At 39.8% G+C, this 23,275-nt stretch overlaps 1 protein-coding gene across 1 annotated transcript in view; it reads right to left on the bottom strand.

Annotated features, from left to right (window-relative positions):
* DGKI (diacylglycerol kinase iota) overlaps positions 1–23,275 on the bottom strand; it is a 1,086,779-nt gene that overhangs the window by 475,725 nt on the left and 587,779 nt on the right. Inside the window, exon 16 of the mRNA XM_033957757.1 lies at positions 4,444–4,522. Coding sequence (XP_033813648.1) covers positions 4,444–4,522 — 79 coding nt within the window. The remainder of the gene's footprint in view (positions 1–4,443; positions 4,523–23,275) is intronic.

Here is a 23,275-nt window from a genome sequence, read left to right as displayed (position 1 = left end):
CTGGTGGGTAAACAGGTGGGAGACTCCCCTATCGATTGCTTGCTTGGTCTGTATAACACTGGGGAATATAAATGGCAAACTAAACTTCTTTGAATAGGTTTGTTAGCTGATAAATGCTTAATAGCAAGATGTTGGAAACGCAGCACAGCTCCTTCACACTCTGAGTGGGTAAATAAGCTAGTGTCCTTGGGAAGAATGGAAATTTCTGTAGCAAAGCAGCATCATTATTATATGTCTCAGGTATCCCTTTGGAAGCAGTTGGAAGACACATTAACTGTTCTTTAGTTCCTGCACTTTGGGCTCCGCTGTTCTGTTGGAGTGCATGGGGAGGGAGGGAGGGGGATAGGGGATAGGGAGGGGGGATTAAGGTTGACATGTGGTTGATAGGGGTATACACAGTTTCTTGTTTGGAAGTACAGGAGCATTTCACTTTGTGCTGTTGTATACGAGTGTTCCTAATGATTTGTTTTTTTTGTTACCTGTTCATTTGGAGGTCTTGTTTATTTTATTGTTCTTTAATATAAAATTCTAATAATAATAAGAGCAAGATACTGGATCTTTACTTGGTTTTAATATCAGTGTTATTCCAGCTAGGCGCCATGAATAAGGCAGTTCCTGTCTATCTACCAAGGTGTTAAAAAAGTGTAATGGGGGATCAAATTAATTCAAAATGTCTTATAAAATTTAGCAGTGAAACCATCTAATCCTGGTGATTTTCCCACCTGCATGTCTTTTATAGCCCAATTTAATTCTTCCACTGTGACAGAGAGGGAAAGTTCTATAATTTCTCCACGAGTAAGAATAGGTAGCTGTATATGATCTAAGTAGGCACGAGTATCCGCTTCTTCCATTATATATTCAGGTTAATATAATTGCTGATAGTAATCAATAAAAGCTTGCTGAATATGGCATAAAGTAGTACAATCTCCAGTTGTACCCTGTACGCAGGTAATAATGGTGCGGGAGTTGCTGTAAGTCATGACCAGGTGCTTTTTGTACCTTGTACTTTAACTTTAAACATTTGGAGGTTGTGGATACTGATAGGGGTTTCTGCCAATTAGTAAGCTGTAAGTCCTGCAGTACTTGATGCATTGGTAGTTCAACTAGCTCTTTTAATAAGGTTTTAAAGGATTGGAGGATATTCGGAATCCTTACCTCCTGTAGGTGTTGCAGCCTGATTAAGACTCAGGAGATTAGAAACCTTTTGTAAAAAATTTAGGGTAAGAGTATTCCTCTATTGGAGTTGGTTGTGTAGGCAGAAGGGGCTTCCCAGTTATAAGGAAAAATTGTACCCTCTGCTGGAGAAGAACAAATAGGAGTGCAGGGACCCCAATTCATATCTTGAGGTACTTCCAAAGGAGTGGGTAGAGTAATGCTCTCTGAAGGGTTCTGCTCTACACATTCTGGACATTGCTGGGCCATTAAAAGAGGCATAGAAGGAGCAGGAGGAGAAGGCAGTAATAAAGTAGCACTATCCTGCATAAACTTTTGTAAAAGTATGAAAAAATTTGAGACTATATTAATGGAGTCTAAACGGTGGGTAGGTGGCTCTGAGAGGCGACCCGGGAGAGAGGGTCACTTAGGAAGTACTGGGTCCTGACCCAGGAGAGGCTCTTCATTTAGATTTTGATAGACTCTTTGTAGGTTTAGTGTTACCTGGATTTACAGATGAATCCTGCTGAGTGAGGCCAGGAGAGGATCGCAAAGTCGAAACTGAGCCCACAGGAGCCTTCACTGGAGCCTCATAAATCACAATAGCCACTCCAGCTTCCTTGAGAAAGTTCCATGCTGCTGAAGTTGTCGCTGGTGGAGAAGGGGTAGTGTATCTGTAAGCACTGGGAGCTTTTTATGGCCAGTCGAGTATACCAACTTTTTCTTTGCTGACGGTGTCGGTGGCAAATTGCTTGCCTCCCCTTGTGGTATCAAGACAGGACTCTGGGGCAGGGAGAGAGCAGCGAAGTCAGAAGTCTGTAAGCCTTCTTTGAAGTTCTGGTGCAAAGTGGAACTGTGAGGGAAGCGCCGTCCATCACAGTAACTGAAAGAAGAAAAGGCACCTTCACAGTCCTAATGCCGGCAGCTAATAAAGCTGCCAGTGTGGAGTATTCATTGTTATTCTTTTCTTTTCTCTTCTTTGTTGGGTTGTTGTTTTTTTTTACCTCCCTGGTTTGAAGTAGTAAAAGAAAGGGCTCCTTTTTTAAATAATTAAGGGGATATATTGCTATTCTGGGTGTTTTCTTGTTTTTTCCCTTTTCTCTTTTTTTTCTGTGAGGAAGAGAGGGGAGAGATGCAACCTTTCAGGAGCATCCAAAAAAAAACAAACCTGTCAGAGTGAGGGGAGGGGCTCCAGGAGTAGAGCCCCTGTATATGCCCAGTAAGCTTAAAAGCTTACCAATAGCTAGGGGAGAGCACCAGCACTGAGACTCAGTCAGAGGACTTCACTTTCAAGTGTGCATGCATATCCCCTGCTTGTCTCCGGAGAACTTTTGTTCTAGAACTGTGAGCAATAAAGCTAGCTTATAAAGCAAGATGGCATATGCTGCTAGCTAAGAGGAAATAAGATGCTTACAAATTATCCAAAATGCCTCTATTAAACTCATTATGAAAGCAAAGAAATTTGACCATGTTTTGACACTCCTTAAAAAATCCCATTGGCTCCCGGTGTCTCATCGAATAACCTATAAAATATGGAGCTCATAATCGAAAGAGAAAAACGTCCAAAAACCAGCTTAAGTCGGCACTTGGACGAACATTTCTCAAAAATGTCCAAGTGCCGATAATAAAACCGGGTTTTGGACATATTTTTAAAGATAAAGATAAAAAACGTATTTCTTTTTCTCGTTATTATTCTTACTCTCATTTTCATTCTAATTTTTATTCTCTTCTTTTTTCATTCTGCTTCTCTAAACCCTTCCTTTTCTCTTATCCCTTATTTGTTTCATTTCCTATCTAATATTGTATTTCTTACCCAATATTGTATTTCTTACCCCTTTTCCCATTTGTACTGTATGTCCTGTACGTTGAGTCTATGTCTCATATATTGTTTCCCTGACCGTTGTAAACTTTTTAGCCATGTTCATCGCTTAGAAGTATGATTAAGCGATTAAACAAATTTTAAATAAAACTTGTATGCTTGGAGAATTTGTAAGCAAATTAAGTTTTTAATTAGTTTGTGCATTATGATATAAGAAATAGAGAGTGATCCGTTTTTGCTATTTTTTAGACACACTTTTTAGTTTAAGGATTGCAATTTGACTTCTGGGGAAAACTGTGCCTAATTTCCCCTTTAGGTATATGTGTCTCTGAGGCCCAAATTCTGTAATCAGCACCTATTTCAGAGGCGCCCAACTAGATAGGCGCCTATCTAAATTGAATAACAAGCTCAATTAAGCTTTTAATCAGCACTGATTGAAACACAGGCACCTATCAAGAAAGCGCGATTCTGTAACAAGGCGGCTCTAAAAATTTAGGCGGCCTTCAAAAAAATAGGCTCTATGCATGTTAGTCATGGGCGTGGCTACGTATTAGGCGCCTTCTTACAGAATCACTATTCTTAAGCGTGCTTAAGCGCTCGCATGGGTGCCTAAGTTTTAGTTGTGCCTAGAGCTGGCCTATTTAATGGGCGCCTCCAAAATAAGTGCCGCTCAGCATGATTCACTAAACAGCACCCAATTTTACTTGAATCACGTTGAACAGTGCCTATATCGGCTCCTAACTTTTGGGTACTTCTTATAGAATTTGCCCTTGAGTGTTCCTGTTATCTGTTTGGAAATCACAGTATTACATAAACACAAGCATGTTTTACTGCTGCACTGAAAGCTTATGATACATGTTATAGTTTATGCTTTAAATGAAAACTGGTTATATATGGAGACCCTTTACATCTTTCTCACATTTACTTATTTTTATCTATTTATTTTAAAATGTATTACTCGCTATATCCCACAATTCTATGTGAGAAAAAAACACATTCAAAATTAAACACAAAGGCAATAAAATAACATTCTACAAACTATGCAAAGTATAGAATCATGTGTAAATAACATAGCAATTCTTTGTATCATTACATCGGTTCACCTTTACTAAACACACTAATATCGCTTTGTTCTGCCTTTTTTATGGTTTTATATATTTAAACAGTATGCCTCATTTATGGAGTTTTATATGGTTTGTTTATATTATTTATTAATCTTATGATCATCATTATTTGGTTTTAATTTGTATATGTTCATATTAACAGCCCCACCCCTGACACAGCCTGGTGAGGCAAAATGTGGCCATGTCAGGTGTTTGTTTTAAATAAATTGTGCTTTGCTATTTGCTGGTCTGCTATGAAGAAGTGATACTTTATAAAAAAAATATATATTTCATATACTGCCTTTTTGAATAGTTTCTCACCAAGACCCATGGATTAGAAGTATAGTACCACCAAAAAGAAGTACTCACCTCGAGATTCATGAAATTCTAGGGTGACATGAGCATCAAATCCAAGACTGAAATAATTATTGAACACGCTGAGTGGAAGCTGGAAGATAAAACAGATGCTTGGTAAGTTTTAAAGAAGCTGAAACTTTTTTACATCTTTATTCTCTTCTCCCTGCCCCAATGTGAGAATTAGATCTGCTACTCAGACCACTCTTTCTATTCATCATAAGAACATAAGAATAGCCATACCGGATTAGACTAACAGTCTATCTTCTTCCAACAGAGACCAATCCAGGTCACAATTACCTGGCAGAAGCCCAAATAATAGCAACACTCTATGCTACCAATCCCAGGGCAAGCAGTGGCTTCCCTTATGTCTATCTCAATAGCAGCAGACTGTTCAAACCTTTTTTAAATCCAGATATGCTAACTGCTATTATCACATCCTCTGACAATGAGTTCCAGAGCTTAACTACTCTTTGAATGAAAATATATTTTTCCATATTTGTTTTAAAAGTATTTCCTTGTAATTTCATTAAGTATCCCCTAGTCTTTGTTCTTTATAAAACAGTAAAAAATCATTTCACTTTTAGCCATTCTACACCACTCAGGATTTTGAAGACCTCTATCATATTCCCCCATAGCCGTTTCTTTTTCCAAGTTGAAGAGCCCTAACTTCTTCAGCCTTTCCTAATATAAGAGGAGTTTCATCCCATTTATCATTTTGTTTGCTTTCTTTTGCACCATTTCTAATACCACAATATCTTTTTTGAGATATATTGACCAGAACTGAATGCAATACTCAAAGTAAGATCACACCATCTTTACTCTGAACTCTGAGGACTTTCTTAAGAGATCAGACTCCACAGGTGACCCTTGAGGGTTGGAATGCTGACCTAGTGCCTAACCCTCAGTAAGCCTGGTTCTAAGAGAGAGGTTGTAGAGCAAGGGGGCATGAGGGGAGTGGTGGTCCGCCCCGGGTACACACCTTAAGGGGGTGCACAGCCGGCCCACCGGGTCCGGAACCACCCTCCCTACTCTGCCGGTGCTACTTTCCTGAACCATCAGCAGCGGCAGTAAACTTTGAGTCATTGCAGGACTTTTCTGCTTCTCCCTGTGGCTGTCAGCCCACCCCCTCTGATGTCACTTCCTTGTTTCGGAGCAAAGCCAGCAGCCATGGGGAGGTACAGCAAGATCCCGCGATGACTACGTTTAATTTTATAACAATCCGCATTCCAACCACCCAGGGCCAGCATTAGGGGGGGAGCAAACAGGGTAGCTGTCCTGGGTCCCACAGCTACAGGGGCCCCCGACTGCTTGGTGAGGTGATATAAGCTTCCTTCCCTCCTTTTGACTCTCTCGCTGTCCTATCTCCCGCCATAGCCTGTAAGTGATTTGAACTCATGCTCTGGGGCTCTAACACTGTGCTTGCCAGCTTTCCTTCTCCTCGGAAACTGGAAGTTATGTCATGAGGGAGGAGGGAGAAGAAGGGAAGCTGGCACACACAGTGTTACTGTTAGAGCCCCAGAGCATTGGTTAAATTCGCTTACAGGCTATGGCGAGAAATAGAGCAGGGAGGGAGTCGAAGGGAGGGAATCTTACAACTCGCTGCTCTTGCTTGCTTCAGGTCGTCCTCTCTGCCGTGGCCTGCCTTCACGGAAACAGAAAATAGGTGGGACCCGGCAGCGAGGAAAGCCTAAAGCAAATAAGAGCAGTGAGTTGTGAATGCTGTGCTGCTGATGGGTGTGTAAGACAGGGGAGGAGGGGATGGGGGAAGAGAAATGCTGCTGATGCTGCACCCAATTAGGGAGAGGGAGACGAAGACCAGGGAAGGGTGCAGAGAGAAGAGGAAAGAGAGATGCCAAGACCATGGGAGGGAGGGGAAGGAAAGAAAAGAAGGAAATGAGATACCAGACCATGGAGGGGGAGGATGAGATGCCAGGGCATGGGGGGAAGGAAAGAGACAGATGCCAGACAAGGGGAAAGGAAGGAAGGAGAGATGTCAGATAACGGAGGGGGAGAGGAGAGAGATGCCAGGGCATGGGGGAGGGAAGGGAAACTAAGGAGACAAATGCCAGACCAGAGGGAAAGGAAGGAGAGGAAGTGCCAGAGCATAGAGGGAGAGGGAGAGAGATGCCAGGGCTTGGGGGGAGGGGAGGGAAGGAAATAGACATTCCAGACCATGGAGTGGAGGAGGAAAGAGAAGAGGAGATACCAGACCACAAAATGTGAGAAAAGGAAGGAAGGAATGGACAACAAAGGTAAGAAAAATAAATTTATTTTCAACCTAATGATCTTTGAAATATGTTGGTTTTAAGAATTTACATCTGCTGTCTTTGCATTTGTTTCTATTTCTCTGGTTTTGTACTACATGCATGCAGAATCTGACATTAGGGTTTTGTTTGTGACTTTTAATTTGTGTTCCTGTATTTGCATAGGGTTTATCTGTGTTCTGCATGTGTGATCAAGGACAGATGTTCTGCTAGGAATGAATGACGAGAAACGTTATTGGTGTCATGGTCCAAAGTAGGAACATATTTGTTGGCTCTCCTTCACCCCCCTTTTGGACTCAAAATGGCCCTCATTTTATTGAAGCGGGAAGGAGAGAGGGGGTAAAGGCAGGCTTTTCTATTGCCAGACTAAGCAATATTAGCTCCAACACTCATAGGAATTCTATTAGCTTCAATGTTGTTACGCTGTTGCTAGTGCTATAAACCGCGCTATGATTTTGTAAAAAGAGGAGGTGGGGGTAGTTTGTGATTATATATTCCATACTGGATGAAGGTGTTTTCTGTGTTCTGTGTATACGAAAGACATGGTTCTGTGTTAGCATTGACTGTGCAGGATCAATCTGTACAAGTCTGGCTTGTTTAATTTTACAGTGGGTGAGTATATAAGATGCTGCCTTTTCCTAGGTACATTCTTGTTGTGCAATATGTGAATTGTTACTAAAAATCATGGGCCACGGGTGTCACATATGTTAGGTATGCCACTGTTGTAGAGGCTCAGCATTAAAGCAACCTGTGTGGGAACTACTGTCTGGGAAAGGTAAACTTTGGTTTCAGTAGGTTATATTGTAGTTCTCTTTTTTAGCTCAGCAAAATCAGTTAGGCAATATACATAGTAACATAGTAGATGACGGCAGATAAAGACCCGAATGGTCCATCTAGTCTGCCCAACCTGATTCAATTTAAATTTTTTAATTTTTTTTTCTTCTTAGCTATTTCTGGGCAAGAATCCAAAGCTCTACCTGGTACTGTGCTTAGGTTCCTACTGCCGAAATCTCCGTTAAAACCTACTCCAGCCCATCTACACCCTCCCAGCCATTGAAGCCCTCCCCAGCCCATCCTCCACAAAATGGCCATATAGAGACACAGACCGTGCAAGTCTGCCCAGTACTGGCCTTAGTTCAATTTTTAATATTATTTTCTGATTCTAGATCCTCTGTGTTCATCCCACGCTTCTTTGAACTCAGTCACAGTTTTACTCTCCACCACCTCTCTCGGGAGCGCATTCCAGGCATCCACCACCCTCTCCGTAAAGTAGAATTTCCTAACATTGCCTTTGAATCTACTACCACCCCTCAATCTCAAATTATGTCCTCTGGTTTTACCATTTTCCTTTCTCTGGAAAAGATTATGTTTTACGTTAATACCCTTCAAGTATTTGAACGTCTGAATCATATCTCCCCGACTCTCCTTTCCTCTAGGGTATGCATATTCAGGGCTTCCAGTCTCTCCTCATACGTCTTCTGGCGCAAGCCTCCTATCATTTCGTCGCCCTTCTCTGGACCGCTTCAAGTCTTCTTACGTCCTTCGTCAGATACGGTCTCCAAAACTGAACACAATACTCCAAGTGGGGCCTTACCAATGACCTGTACACGGGCATCAACACCTTCTTCCTTCTACTGGCTACGCCTCTCTTTATACAGCCCAACATCCTTCTGGCAGCAGCCACTGCCTTGTCACACTGTTTTTTTGCCTTTAGATCTTCGGACACTATCACCCCAAGGTCCCTCTCCCCGTCTGTGCATATCAGCTTCTCTCCTCCTAGCATATACGGTTCCTTCTGATTATTAATCCCCAAATGCATTACTCTGCATTTCTTTGCATTGAATTTTAGTTGCCAGGCATTAGACCATTCCTCTAACTTTTGCAGATTCTTTTTCATATTTTCCACTCCCTCTTTGGTGTCTACTCTGTTACAAATCTTGGTATCATCTGCAAAAAGGCACACTTTTCCTTCTAACCCTACAGCAATGTCACTCACAAACATATTGAACAGGATGGGCCCCAGCACTGAACCCTGAGGGTCTCCACTACTCACCTTTCCTTCCTCCGAGCGACTTCCATTAAACACCACCCTCTGGCGTCTGTCCGACAGCCAGTTTCTAACCCAATTCACCACTTTGAGTCCTAACCTCAGCCCTTCAAGTTTGTTCAACAGCCTCCTATGAGGAACCGAATCAAAGGATTTGCTGAAATCTAAGTAAATTACATCTAATATATGAACTCGATACAGCTCTCTGGTCACCCAATCAAAAAATTCAATCAGGTTCATTTGGCACGATTTACCTTTTGTAAAGCCATGTTGCCTTGGATCCTGTAACCCATTAGATTCATGGAAGTACACTATTCTTTCTTTCAGCAACACTTCCATTATTTTTCCAACAACTGAAGTGAGGCTCACCAGTCTATAGTTTCCCGCTTCATCCCTGTGACCAGTTTTGTGAATAGGGACCACATCCGCTCTCCTCCAATCCCCAGGAATCACTCCCGTCTCCAGAGATTTGTTGAACAAGTCTTTAATAGACAAGTCACCAGAACCTCTCTGAGCTCCCTTAGTATACTGGGATGGATCCCGTCTGGTCTCATCGCTTTGACACCTTTAGTTTTTCAAGTTGCTCATAAACACACCCCTCAGTGAACGGTGCAGAATCTACTCCATTTTCTCATGTAACTTTGCCTGACAATCTCGGTCCTTCTCCAGGATTTTCTTCTGTGAACACAGAACAGAAGTATTTGTTTAGCACATTTGCTTTTTCCTCATCACTCTCAACATATCGGTTCCCAGCATTTTTTAGTTTAGCAATTCCATTTTTCATCTTCCTCCTTTCACTAATATATCTGAAAACATTTTTGTCTCCCTTTTTTTACATTTTTAGCCATTTGGTCTTCCGCTTGTGCTTTCACTAGACGTATCCCTCTCTTGGCTTCTTTCAGTTTCACCCTGTAGTCCTTTCTGCACTCCTCTTCTTGGGTTTTTTCTATATTTCACGAACGCCAACTCTTTCGCCTTTATTTTCTCCGCCACTAGTTTGGAAAACCATATTGGCTTCCTTTTTCTCTTGTTTTTATTGATTTTCTTCACATAAAGGTCCGTAGCCATTTTTATCGCTCCTTTCAGCTTAGACCACTGTCTTTCCACTTCTCTTATGTCCTCCCATCCTAACAGCTCTTTCTTCAGGTACTCTCCCACTGCATTAAAGTCTGTATGTTTGTACGTTTGAAATCTAGGACTTTAAGTAACGTGCGGCCGCTCTCTACTTTAGCCGTTATATCAAACCAAACCATTTGATGATCGCTACTTCCCAGGTGAGCACCCTTTCGAACATTAGAGATACTCTCTCCATTTGTGAGGACCAGATCCAATATCGCTTTTTCCCTTGTGGGTTCCGTCACCATTTGTCTGAGCAGAGCCTCTTGAAAGGCATCCACAATCTCCCTACTTCTTTCCGATTCCGCTGACAGAACATTCCAGTCTGCATCTGGCAGGTTGAAATCTCCCAATAGCAGAACCTCCTCTTTCCTTCCAAACTTTTGGATATTCACAATCAGATCCTTATCAATTTGTTGCGATTGAGTCTGAAGTCTGTAGACTACACCCACGTAGATAGAAGTTCCATCTTCTCTTTTCAGAGCGATTCATATTGTTTCATCCTTTACCCAGATCCCTTGCATTTCGGTCGCTTGGATGTTGATCTTTACATAGAGAGCTACTCCTCCACCTTTTTGACCATCTCTGTCCTTCCTAAAAAGATTATATCCCGGCATGTTTGCATCCCATCCATGTGATTCACTGACCTGCGTTTCTTTGATAGCGACAATATCTAGATCTGCCTCTAATATCAGGGCTTGCAGATCATAAACTTTGTTGTTTAGACTGCGAGCATTTGTGGTCATCGCTTTCCAGCTATTTTTCAGTGGTAATCTCCTTTTTCGTATGGATTTTTGTTTCATTTCACTTTCTGTTGCAATACTAAGAAATGTGTTTCTGATATTGTTTATGATGCAATATTTACTACTATCACATCTTTTCTTTTGCCGGGGCTGGTCTCTATAATTGTCCTTCATATATACACCACCCCTACCTTATAGTTTAAATGTCTAGAAACATATTGTCTAAATTTCTCTGCAAGGTTTCTTTTTCCTGCTGTAGTAATATGTAGCCCATCAGTGCAATATAACTTCTTGTCCTTCCATGTATTTCCCCATCCTCCTATGTACCTGAAGCTTTGAGCCATTTATTAAAGTACTCTGTGTTTTTCACTCTTTGCTCTCCCTTTCCATATGCAGGCAGTATTTTAGAAAAAGCTAAAGTCTTTACAAAAGGTTTCAAGCACTCACCAAGCTCCCGAAAAACTTTCTGTGCTGCAAGTGTGGAGTTGTTGGCCAGGTCATTTGTTCCCAGATGGATAACAACATCAGTGTTAAAATCCTTAGTTTCTTCCTTAATTATAGTCAATATTTGCCTGGAACTCCTGGTAGCTGAGGACCCTGGAAGACATTTCACTATTTTGGTCTCCTCATCCTGTGTTCCAAGGTTAATGCCTCTGATGATGGAATTCCCCAACAGTAATAGTTTTTCTGTTTTTGGCTTTTTTATTTGTGCTTGTTCTCTTGAGTTACCTTCATTGGTTCCAGTCCCACCTCCCTTCTGTTTTCTTGAGTATCGCAGTGCACTAGTGGAGCGAAGGAATTCTGTAGAGGTAATATTAGTGAAGGTGGATGTTTCTGTGTTACATGTTGCAGTCTTCCTGAGCCTACTGTGACCCATTTATTCCTGGGCTGTTTTATTCTTTGAGGTAGAGGTGGTAAGTTGGTATGATTTTGTGGAGTGATGGAAGCTGCTTTAATTGTATTCAATTCCTGTTTAAGTTTGTAGAGCTCCTCCTTAATACTAGCAAGTTAAAGACAGACGGGGCAAGCCTTAAGCCTCCAAATAGTCTGTCTTGGAATTAAAGCACCACAATGATTGCATAGAATAAAGGTCATCTTGATTGGTTGGGAAGTGACTTGATTTGAGTAGTCCTGATTATTTGGGTCTCTATATATGAACAGTGGTCCCTGGGGTGGGTGGGACTATAAGTCTTACCCTTAGTCCTATGAAGAGGAAGAGGAAATAAGATTTAACAAAGGAAAGAGAAGGGTTTACTTTTTGTTTGTTTTTTAAGTAAGAAACAGGGAGGAGAAGAGAAATTAAGCAGATATAATGCTGAAAAACAGTGAAAAGAGCAGAATATGAAATGCTGAGTAACTTAGCTTTTAGAAGTTCACAGGGCAGACTTGTTCACAGCACTGTCCCAAAGATAATGCAGTTAACCTTAGTAGTAAATCAGATAGTGTAGCCTTTAGAGTCTCTGTTAGGGTTTAATACAAAACAGTGTTTTAGCCTAGATTAGTCTTTTAGGTTCCATTTAAGGGCATAATATCAGATTAGGGCACAAATACCTGTTGAAGAATGGTCTGGTGTTAATTTAATTCCCTCTTGCTCACCGCAAGACAGAGCTTTTTGATTTATAGGCTCTTCAGCCAATCAGGAACAGGACATTACTTTAGTAGAATTTTTCTGCCCTTTCTTTAATCTTCCAGGTATAAGTACTTCTGCATGACAGTAGGGCTGGAAAACATCTTATCACCAAAGCTGCTGTTCAGATTACAACTTCTGTCTCTGTGCAGACAGAAAATGTTACCCAGGCAGAGGGAGTGGTTCCATGTGCAAGATGTCTTCAGCTTGAATCTCTCATGAAGGAAGTATAGGAACTGAGAGAGGAGCTGGCAAGACTGAGAAGCATCCATGAGAATGAGAGGTATATTGATGAAATGGTTCATGAGGCATCAAAGATTTCCAGCAGTGGGGAAGAAGAGGCTGTGCTGAGGGAAGACAGCTGGATTCTGATTATGGAACACTGCAAGATTAACGCCCTTGAACTGAAGAACTGGTATGTTGTCCTGGAAGTGGAGGAGATGAAAGCATCCCAAAGAGAGGAAGAACCAAAACTTGAATCACAAAAATTACTGGATCTGTAACCACTAGGAAGCGTAAGGCTGTGGTAGTTAGCAATTCCCTTCTGAGGGGTACAGAAGCATCCATCTGCAGACCAGACATAATGTCACAAGAGGTATGCTGTCTGCCTGGTGCAAAATCCAAGATGTTACGGAGAGGGGCTCCATTGAGCTGAGATCCAAGATGGCATAAAGCTGCATAAAGCTTCCTATCCTCTCTACAGCTGCAGAAAATCGATTTGAGCACCTTATTATTTTTCAATTTTCATACTGAAATTTGCTGCATTTGCATTTGGAAATGTCTGGGAGCAAATCTACCAAGACAGATCTTTCTAATGCTCCTACATCAGGCTCAAAACGCCAAAAGCACGATCTTCCTTCTGAAAAATCCCTGGCTAGCAAGCACTTGGACTCAGCTTCAGACTTAATGCTGGAAGAGCTTTGATCCCTTAAAGACCTCATTACTAAGCACTATGAAGTGACCTGTGATCTCAAGCAAGATTTAACCTCTCTAAATTCTTCTCTTCAATCCTGACAATCCAGAATAGAGACTTTGGAAACCAGGGCTGACACAGCTGCACTTTTCGCAGCTCAGTTTGAGGATCAAACCCAACAAAAAAATCAGGCAACTGGAGCAGTAAATTGAGGACCTTTCCAACCGGAGCAGACGGAATAATATAAGAATTATTGGTTTACCAGAATGCTCAGAGGGTTCGGATCTCACTAAATTTCTGGTTGAACAGCTTCCAGCACTTCTAAATATTTCTACAGATCTTCCATTGCAATTTGAGAGAGCACACCAGGCTCCCTCATTTCTCAAACAGGGTCTGCCTCACCCCAGACCCATAGTTGCTAAATTGCTCCATTTTCCACTCGTAGAGCTCATCTCTTCAGCCATCCAACTCTAAAGGCTTGCCATTACAAAAGATACCTGAACAGAACATTTGCCTTCCAAGCAGGTCATCTAAATGATTGGCTGAGCAATATTATCTCACGCTCCTCATCCTACCTAAACTTCAGAAAATTATTAAAAACTAACCTATTTAACCGATTTGTAACCTAAGACCTCTTACCCGACCCTTGTCTCCCAAGATCTCTTTTGTCATACCTCTGCTTCCTGCCCATCGTACATTTGACCCCTTATATTGTACCTGTTCCCTGCTTACATATATTAATTATATCTGTATTCGCTGATTGTACTCATTTGCTGATTGTCCAGCCCTTCTTTGTTGTAAACTGCCTCGAACTACTACGGCTTTGGCGGTATATATGAAATATAATAATAATAATAATTATTATTATTATTAAATAAGAAGCCTTTAAGGCCACCCTTGAATTTATCTAAATTCTGTTCGGACCTTAAGTATAAAAGTAACAGTCATTGTGAAAGAAGAAGCCCTACGGGTACTAATGATTTCTAGAGATGGAACATGAAGAAGATGCTGTGATGCAGATCTTAAGGTTCTCGGAGGATCATGTGGAATCAGGTATTTATGGATAAAAGCAGGTTCCTTGGTTTTCATTGTTTTGTAGGAGATTAAAGCTATTTTGTAAGTGATACAGTGATGAATAGGTAGCCAGTGAGCACTTTTTAACAGAGGAGTATTCTTATCTAATGATATGTCTTTATTTACTGATTGAATATAAACTTATGGATACCTTTCCAAACTCCACCTTGCCATTTTCCCCATTCTGTTGCTGAGAGATTCGGGGCCTGCTGAGAGAAGGCAGCGACTGTGGCTCCGACACTGTTTCTGTGGAGTTTGGGCGGTAGCTGCTACTGGGCATGGCACTCCAGTAGCAGCTCAAGTTCGGTGCTCATTCTCCTTGCGCTTTACTGATAGGAGTGAGGCCTACTGCGTAACGGTCCCAGTGCCATCTGTGGCGGGGTTGGGGCAGCGGTCGCCGCTATCATGATTAACACCTGAACTGCAGACTTCAGTGAGGCCTCTATTGCTCCGAAGCTCTCTACAAGCTAGAGAGTTTTCATCTAAGCCGAAAAAAAAACAAAAAACTGCAGCCCTAACCTCGACTGTGGACAGACTGAAGAAGAGGTATCACTGACAATAATAATTTTTGCAGAACACTTTCCCTTAACCGGCCTTACCCTGAGGCCCGCAGCGGCGACCCCAGTTAGTCTGATGTGCTTTCTTTCAAGACATTTCACTCACTTCCTACTTTCTTCTGTTTTCTATGCTGCTGTGTATCATTATTACTCTGATATATTTCCTCAACAGGCTGACACCACTGTCTCTTTGGCAATCAATCTTCTCCCTGTATTCTTTTGGTGCCTCTCATAACCTAAACTGATTTTGTTATACCTGCATAACTGACTTTTCTTTTCTTAGTTCTTCTAATTACTGTGGTTTCTACTCTTAGAGTAACATGACACAAACTATTCTTATATATAAACTGATGTGTAATAATGTATTTTATCCAGCTCTAATTGCAGGCATCAGTAATCTTATGCTTGGACTTCCTCTCAATAATACTGACTAGTAATTTTTCCCTCCACTGAATTTACCTTTCCTTTTACTATCATACTGAGTCTAATGGTTCTCTAATGTTCAATTATATTTGTTGACCTCCTGATTTTCTACAACTGGTCTCTCTCAATTCTATTGAAATTTATAATTATAATTATATATATTTCTAGAATTGATTCATGTAACTAGCTATGTACTTATGAAATTGATGAATGTTTTATTATCATGATTCCACCTTTTGCTCTGAGAGTTGATATGACTGATAATTTCCATATGAACAACCATACTCACAGCTATAGCTCTACTTTTAACTTTGTGTTCTGCTTCACCTTTAGCCCATTCTAATGATGTACCTTCTTTTTTGATAGTGTTCCTCATAATCCTCATATATTTTATATCAGATTGTACCCATCTACAATATCTCTGATTATTATTGTTTTGACAAATTGATGATCTACTTGTGGTATGTTTCTGATATAATTCCACTAGATTATTCCACTCTACTTATGCTACATATTATGAATTCTTAACTGGAATTGTTGTTCTACACCAGGGGTGTCCAACCTTTTGGCTTCCCTGGGCCGCACTGGCCGAAAAAATGTTTCTGGGGCCGCACAAACGCTGCAGCAAGACACAGGAAGGAGCCAGCAAGACGATAAACACCCGGGGGCAGCAGAGGAAAACACTGCATCGCCCTCAACCAGGGCCACACAAAATACTTCATGGGGCCACATGAGGCCCTCAGGCCGCAGGTTGGACACCCCTGTTCTACACTGTACTAAAGCCTATTTTTAGATTAATTGTCAGCATATTACATCTTCTTACCTCCCTCTTGCTTCCTCATATGGGACTTTACCACAAGTTAATTTAAAGAGGTATATAAATTGGAACACATAACTTATGTAAATCAATATGATAACAATAGTGTTTTCAAACCTGTTTCTCATGGACCTATATAGTCAAATTCTAGGATTTTACTAGTCTTTCACCCCATAAACTAATTTTACCTCTATAAAGAATCCAACTCCTCACTTTAATGGTCTTCATTCTATATATTTAGACAACCTACATCCTGTTAGAGTTGTGCTATTTTTCTTTTTATTGATTACACTTCTGGACACTGCTCTGTTCAACATAGCTCCAGCAAAAGTGTCTCTATGGGATTCACATGTAATTGCATACTTTTCTATTTCACTTGCCAGTAGCTCAACCTACTTTTCCAATTTGTTTAATTTTTTTGAATCCTCAATGTAATGCTAGCACCCTAACATGTCTTCACTCTCTCTCTCCATTTTATATGTACATATCTCACCCCTTGGTTTCATGGGTGCTCATTTGTAGTACTCTCATCTTATACCTAGAGGGAATGGCTTATGTGCTCCATTCTCTGTTCTCAGCCAATGACCCCGTTGCATTGTTCCCCCTCCAGGTTGGAAACATTGTTGTTCCTGTTACCATTCATTTTAAGACTCACAAGTACACTGCAATATTTAATGCTCCTTCTGTTTATTGGTCATGTTTATACCACATTAAGAACATAAGAAGTTGCCTCCACTGGGTCAGACCAGAGGTCCATCGCGCCCAGCAGTCCGCTTCCGCGGCGACCCATCAGGTCCATGACCTGTAAGGTGACTGGCGTCTAAGTCCTTTTAATCCCCTTAGCCTTATCTCTACCTCTATCTGTATCCCTCAACCCCCGTGTCCTTCAGGAAATTATCCAATCCTTCCTTGAAGCCCGGTAGGGTACTTTGTCCTATTACAACCTCTGGAAGCGCATTCCAGGTGTCTACCACCCTCTGAGTGAAAAAGAATTTCCTGGCATTGGTTCTAAACAAGGTTTTAACAGATCCACATTAAGCAGCCCAAATGACTAGTTTAAATCGTCCCCCAATCACTATTGTATCTTGGAATGTAAATGGTCTTAAAAATCCCATTAAGAGGAAAAAATTCTACTTCATCTCAAGAAATTTGCACCCAGCATAATTATGCTACAGGAAACTCATGTATCAGATACCTCATACCTTATTAAGACATGTAACTGGATTAAAACTTCTACTGATTCTCCCTCCAAGGGTAGGAAAGGTGGAGTTTCTATTCTCTTCCATAAATCACTCAATGCCCAAATTCTACACCAATACATAGACATCAATGGCAGATGGATAATAGTACAAGTTAAATTGAATAATGTCATTTTATTGTTGATAAATGTGTATGCTCCCAATTCAGACTCTCCAGAGTTTTTTCTCAATCTTATCAATAAAATACCCACTGATAATAGCGGGAGACTTTAACACATTAGCTGATCACATTTTAAATAGACAATCTAAACACAAGCTCTCTCAACAAAAATCTACTTCTGCATTTCATTCTATGGTACAGCAATTATTCCTAACAGGCCCCTGGCAACTTCAACATCCCGATTCTCGAGAATATACACATCATTCTATTCCTCATCATTGCTTTTCTCGCATAGGTTATATATTAGTCTCCCATTCTCTCCTACAATCAATAACTTTGTCAAATATTTCCCCAATCCTCATATCGGATCATGCATTCATTTCTGTAACACTTGCATTACGGGGGACGGACACTCCCCGATCTCCTTTATGGAGGTTGCAATCCTCACATCTAGTAGAGGATAATATCCCTCACATCAAAACATTTATTCAAGATTTTTTTAGCATCAACAATAGTTCAGATAGAGCTTCTTCGACCCTTTGGGAAGCCTTTAAAACAATTTTACGAGGTGAACTTATCTCCATGGCGGCATTTAAAACCAAATCAGATAAAGCTGCTTTATCGCTTTTAGAATCTTCAATTAAAACAGAATAATCAAAATATATTGCTTCCAACGATCCTCTTGTATATAACAAACTCTGCCAATTGAAATACGAATACAATAAAAAAAACTTTCAACCTAAGCAGGACAGGAAATATATGTTACTAAAGCTTGATACTATCCTGAAAGTAATAAAGCCAGTAAAATTTTGGCCAATTATCTTAAATTAAAAATGGAAAAATTGCATGTTACAGCTATCAAAAATAAAAATGATGTTACTGTTACTGCTCTTCCAAATATCCTCGAAGTATTTTTCGAATTTTATGCCACATTATATCAATCTGAATCGAAAGCAGAGGACTCCCATATTCAATCCTTTCTCCAAAAATATCAAGACCCAAATGGATTCCTTCTGATGTTGATTTCTTAGACAAAGAGATCACTGAAGAAGAGATTCTTACTGCCATTAAACAAATGCCTACAGGAAAATCGCCTGGCCCAGATGGAATACCGATAGAATTCTATAGACTCTTTAAATCTAATCTATTGATCTGGCTTCTTAATTTTTATCATCATCTTTCCTCAGAGTCGGTTCCATCTACCAGATTCACAGAAGCGATCATTACTGTCATACCTAAACCTCATAGAGACCCTCTTCTTGTACAAAATTTTAGACCTTCTTAATGTAGAGTGCAAGATTTATGCAAAAGTCCTCTCTAACCGGCTTAAATCTATTATCAATAAGGTTATCCATCCTAATCAAATAGGATTCATGCCTGGTAGATTAATATCTGATAACACACGATTCTTCTTTCATGCTTCCCACATCACGCAATCTCTTTTAGCTTCTGCTCTGGCCCTTTCGATCGATGCGGAGAAAGCATTCGACAGAGTAGAATGGAAATATCTTTTTCTGGTTCTTAAATGGTTTGGTGCTCTGATTAGTCTCATCAAAATGATACAAACCCTCTATACTACCCCTTCTGCTAAGATTATAGTGAATAATTCCTTATCTCCTTCTTTTCATTTGCACAGAGGAACTCGTCAGGGTAGTCCCCTCTCTCCATATTTATTTAACCTTGCTCTAGAACCACTTCTTATTGCATTGCAGATGAATACGGTTTTTAAAGGGCTCTCGTTAGATTCTATGGCTGTCAAAGTATCCGCATACGCAGATGATGTCCTTTAGTATGTTTCTGATCCAACCACGTCGATCCCTGCAATCTTGAACATTATTACAGAATTTTCTACCTTTTCTGGGTACAAAATAAACCAACAAAAAACAGAATCCCTACCTCTAAATTCAGTCGCACACTCTGATTCGGTTACTTCGCATGGTCTAGTATGGGTGCCAACCAAACTGAAATATCTTAGTATAGAACTTTCTTATTCCTTAGTAGATACCATTGTTATTAATTGTGATCAACTGATATCATCATTAAAAAAGATAATTCATTCTTGGCATCCCCTCAATCTAACTTGGCGAGGTCGATTAGAAACAATCAAAATGATCGTGCCAAAGATAAATTATATTCTACAAATGATCCCTGTGCTATTTCAGATCTCCTTTTACAAAAATGTAGATTGTATCCTCTCTGCTTTTCTTTGGAAGCACAAACAACCCAGATTGGCATTGAAAAAGCTTAAACTAAAAAGAGAACAAGGAGGTGTGTTCTTTCCAGATTTTCTTAGTTATCAAAAAGTCTTTATTATTCAGCAAGGTCTTCATTGGTTTACAGACCATCTTACTTACATCCCTAATTGGTACTTTCTTAAAGAACAACTATCTAAATCCGTCCCCTTAAAGACATTATTATCAACTCCACATTCGCTCATTAAAAACCCACTTCTGCTCTCTACGTACTAATGTTTGCAGGAATTTGACAAATTGCTTGAATTCCCTTATCACTCATCCACCCATGCCTCTCTTTGGTTCAACTCTAAAATACTTATTGATAGAACTCCATTTCTCTGGAAAGAATGGATTGATAAAGGTATTTTTCGAATATAAGATGTCTTGACCCCTGAGAAAACCCTGATTCCTTTTTCTGAATTAAGAGAAAAGTTTTCAAATACTGTTAAAGAATACTATAAATGGCTGCAACTTTATCACTGTTTACACCACAAAAATCTCCTACAATCATTCCCCCTTTTTTATTACCTCAAGCTACCATTCTATTACACAATAGCAATACAGCCTCAAACTTATACAACTGCTCATGCCTGCAGACACCTCATCTGTGGAAAGTCTTCAACACATTTGGGAAAAAGATTGTGATTTCTCCTTAAACAATAAGGATTGGTCGCTATTTTGGAAGAAATCCGCAAGACCTCTCGTCTCTGCCAAAATGTCTCAATCCCTGTTTTTTCTTCATCAAAAAGCCTTGTGGACTCCCCACAAGCTCTCATTGGCAGGCCTTCTTCAGACCAATAATTGCTGGAACTAAGGGCAAGCTGCAGGTTCACTACTCCATATGATTTATGAATGTCCCTATGTAATACCATTCTGGAGAGACATATGGGAAATCATTCTAAAAAATTTTGATTTTCAATGTGATATTTCTCTGTTCATGGTAATATTCAAATCTCATGCTTTACAAGGAGTTATTGATGAAAGACACTACAGACTCCTAAATGCTCTTCTCTCCATAGCACTCAAACATATTCTTTCTAACTGGAAATTGGCCAACTCCCTTTCCTCACATCATTGGTGGCAATTGGTACTACAATATTATAAATACGAATTGACCCATGCAACAAAATTTACAAATACCATTTCCTTCAATAATCTAAGGTCCCCCTTACAGGTGTATATACAATCGTTACCAAACAGTGTTTAAAGGTATTTTTCAGTTTTTTTTTTTGTAATCTCTCTGTCTCAAGCCTGATGACTATTATCTGATGTTGCTCATCCATATTGGCACTAATGATACTGCCAGGTACCCCTATGAATGTATCAAAAGTGACTTTGTGGTTCTGGGAGAGAAGGTGAAACAGACAGGTGCGGAGGTGGTATTCTTGTCCATCCTACCTGTTGAGGGTAAAGACCAGGGCAGAGAAGCTCAGCATCCTGGGGATGAATGCATGGCTACGTGGATGGTGTTGTCAAGAGCATTATGGCTACCTGCACCATGGGATGATTTTCCAAAGGCTTCTGAGTAGGGATGGTGTGCATCTATTAAAAAAAAGGGAAGAAGTGTCTTTGGCAACAGGTTGGCTAAACTACTGAAGAGGGCTTTAAACTAGAAGTGATGGGGCAGGATGATTGAAGCCCCCAGGTAAGTATATCACTGAATACTTCTACACGGATGGGAAAAGATGGCAATGTCTGGAAAGCAGTATATACTAATGCTCAAAGTAGGGGAAACAAGATTCTAGATCTAGAAGCTAAGATAGAAAAGATGAGTTGAATATAGTGGCAATCACGGAGATGTGGTTCATGGAGAACCATGACTGGCATGTAGTTATACCGGGCTATAATCTGTTCAGGAAAGACAGGATAGGAAGAAAAGGAGGGGGAGTAGTGTTATATGTTAAAGATCATATTAAAGCCACAGAATTGCAAGATCTGTAGGGCAAGGAAGAGGTACTGTGGATCAATTTGAAAAGAGAGAATGATGAATATATTTACATTGGTGTGATATATAGGCCTCCTTCACAGACAGAAGTGGACAGAGATTTAATAGTAGACATTCAGAATATATCTAAAAAAGGGGAAGTTTTACTAATAGGTGACTTTAACTAATACTAATAGGTGACTTTAACATACCTGATGTTGATTGGGATATCCCTTCTAGAAGTAGGGAGATCCTGTATTCTCTACAAGGAGAACTGTTCCAGCAGTTGGTAATGGAACCCACGCGGGAAGGGGTCATATTGGACTCAGTGCTTACAAACGGGAAAAGTGTTTCTGTTATAGTGGGTGATCATCTGGCATCCAGTGATCACTGCATGGTGTGGTATTCAGCCTATGTTTATCTCGACCCTGAAGAAAAGTTTCCTTGTTGAAACATGTATGTCAGAAGGAGTGAAAAAAGAACTGATCACTATTAAGCTAAGTGAAGTTCTTTCATTGTCAAAATTGTTATTCTTTATCTTCTGTTGTTATTTCCACTTTATCCTTAATAAAAACATTTGAACTAAAAAAAAAAAAAAAGTCTAAAAGATAAAAATGAAAAAAATATATAATACGTCCTTTAGTAGCTTTACTTTTTATAAACTTCAATAAAGATTGGACTCACGAAGAGTTTAGCAACCAGCAGTTTTATGCCTGGATGCAATCCGAAAGTCCATACAAGCAAGAAATGAACACTGCTTAGAGATTGAGTATATACAATGTGATATGTGCTGCAGGTGAAGAAGTCACTATAGAGCTATAATAAAGACCCAATTCTATATATATATATTGTTAAATTACAAGACATTGAATATGTGTTTTGGGATCCCATTCAACTGCAACAATTTTTAATAGCTCGAGAACAGAAATGAGTTTTCTCTAAATATGTTTCACTACTGAGAAATAAGAAATGTAAGAATCCCAAAATAGTAGGGAATGGTTTAAGATTCATAAGGATGAATCAAGAACCAATTTCTTAGTTTTTTCTTCTTAAATTGATTGTTGAAAATGTAACATGTCTTTCCATTGTTGTGGGCTTGGAAAAGAATTTTGTATGTATAATTAGCATTGTTAAATTTTGTGTAAGAATCCTTTTTTTCTTGGTATCATCTGATATTGTAATCATTCAATTTATAAAAAAAAATAATAATAAGAGTTCCTATAAATATTATTTTCTAGAATTGTTTTGTTGTTGAAGTGCATTTATAAATGAGATTAGGAGCATCTCTAATTAATGTCCAACAATAGTCAGCCAGCATTGATGAATTCCATCTGCTCTATCGTTTCTCCATTTTAGCAATGTCCTGGTGAAACCTTTCCCCGTGCTCATCACTAACACTACCAAGATTATCAGGGGGAAAATCCAGATGTGAGTGGAGAAAATTAATTTTTAGTGACGTGTTGCATTTGAGATCGCAGAACGCTTTAAGCATTGTCTCCACCATTTGGACATAGTCTGGTGCCTTCCTATTCCCCAGAAAATTCTCGATTACATTCTTCAATGCTATCCATGCACTTTTCTCATGTCCTTACAAGACTTCATCAAAGTGCCTGTCTCTCAACAAAAATGCCTTCCTTTAACTTCTGAGCACTTATGAAAGGAAATTTTTCATGTAAATAGTGAAATCATTCACCTTCCTTGTTCATAGCCTTAACAAAGTTCTTTGTAAGTCCTAGCTTTATGTGA

The sequence above is a fragment of the Geotrypetes seraphini genome, chromosome 9 (assembly GCF_902459505.1).
Source record: "Geotrypetes seraphini chromosome 9, aGeoSer1.1, whole genome shotgun sequence".
NCBI classification, from domain to species: domain Eukaryota; kingdom Metazoa; phylum Chordata; class Amphibia; order Gymnophiona; family Dermophiidae; genus Geotrypetes; species Geotrypetes seraphini.
Note: the sequence above shows the minus strand (reverse complement) of the source record. Positions and strands in the feature narration are given on the sequence as shown.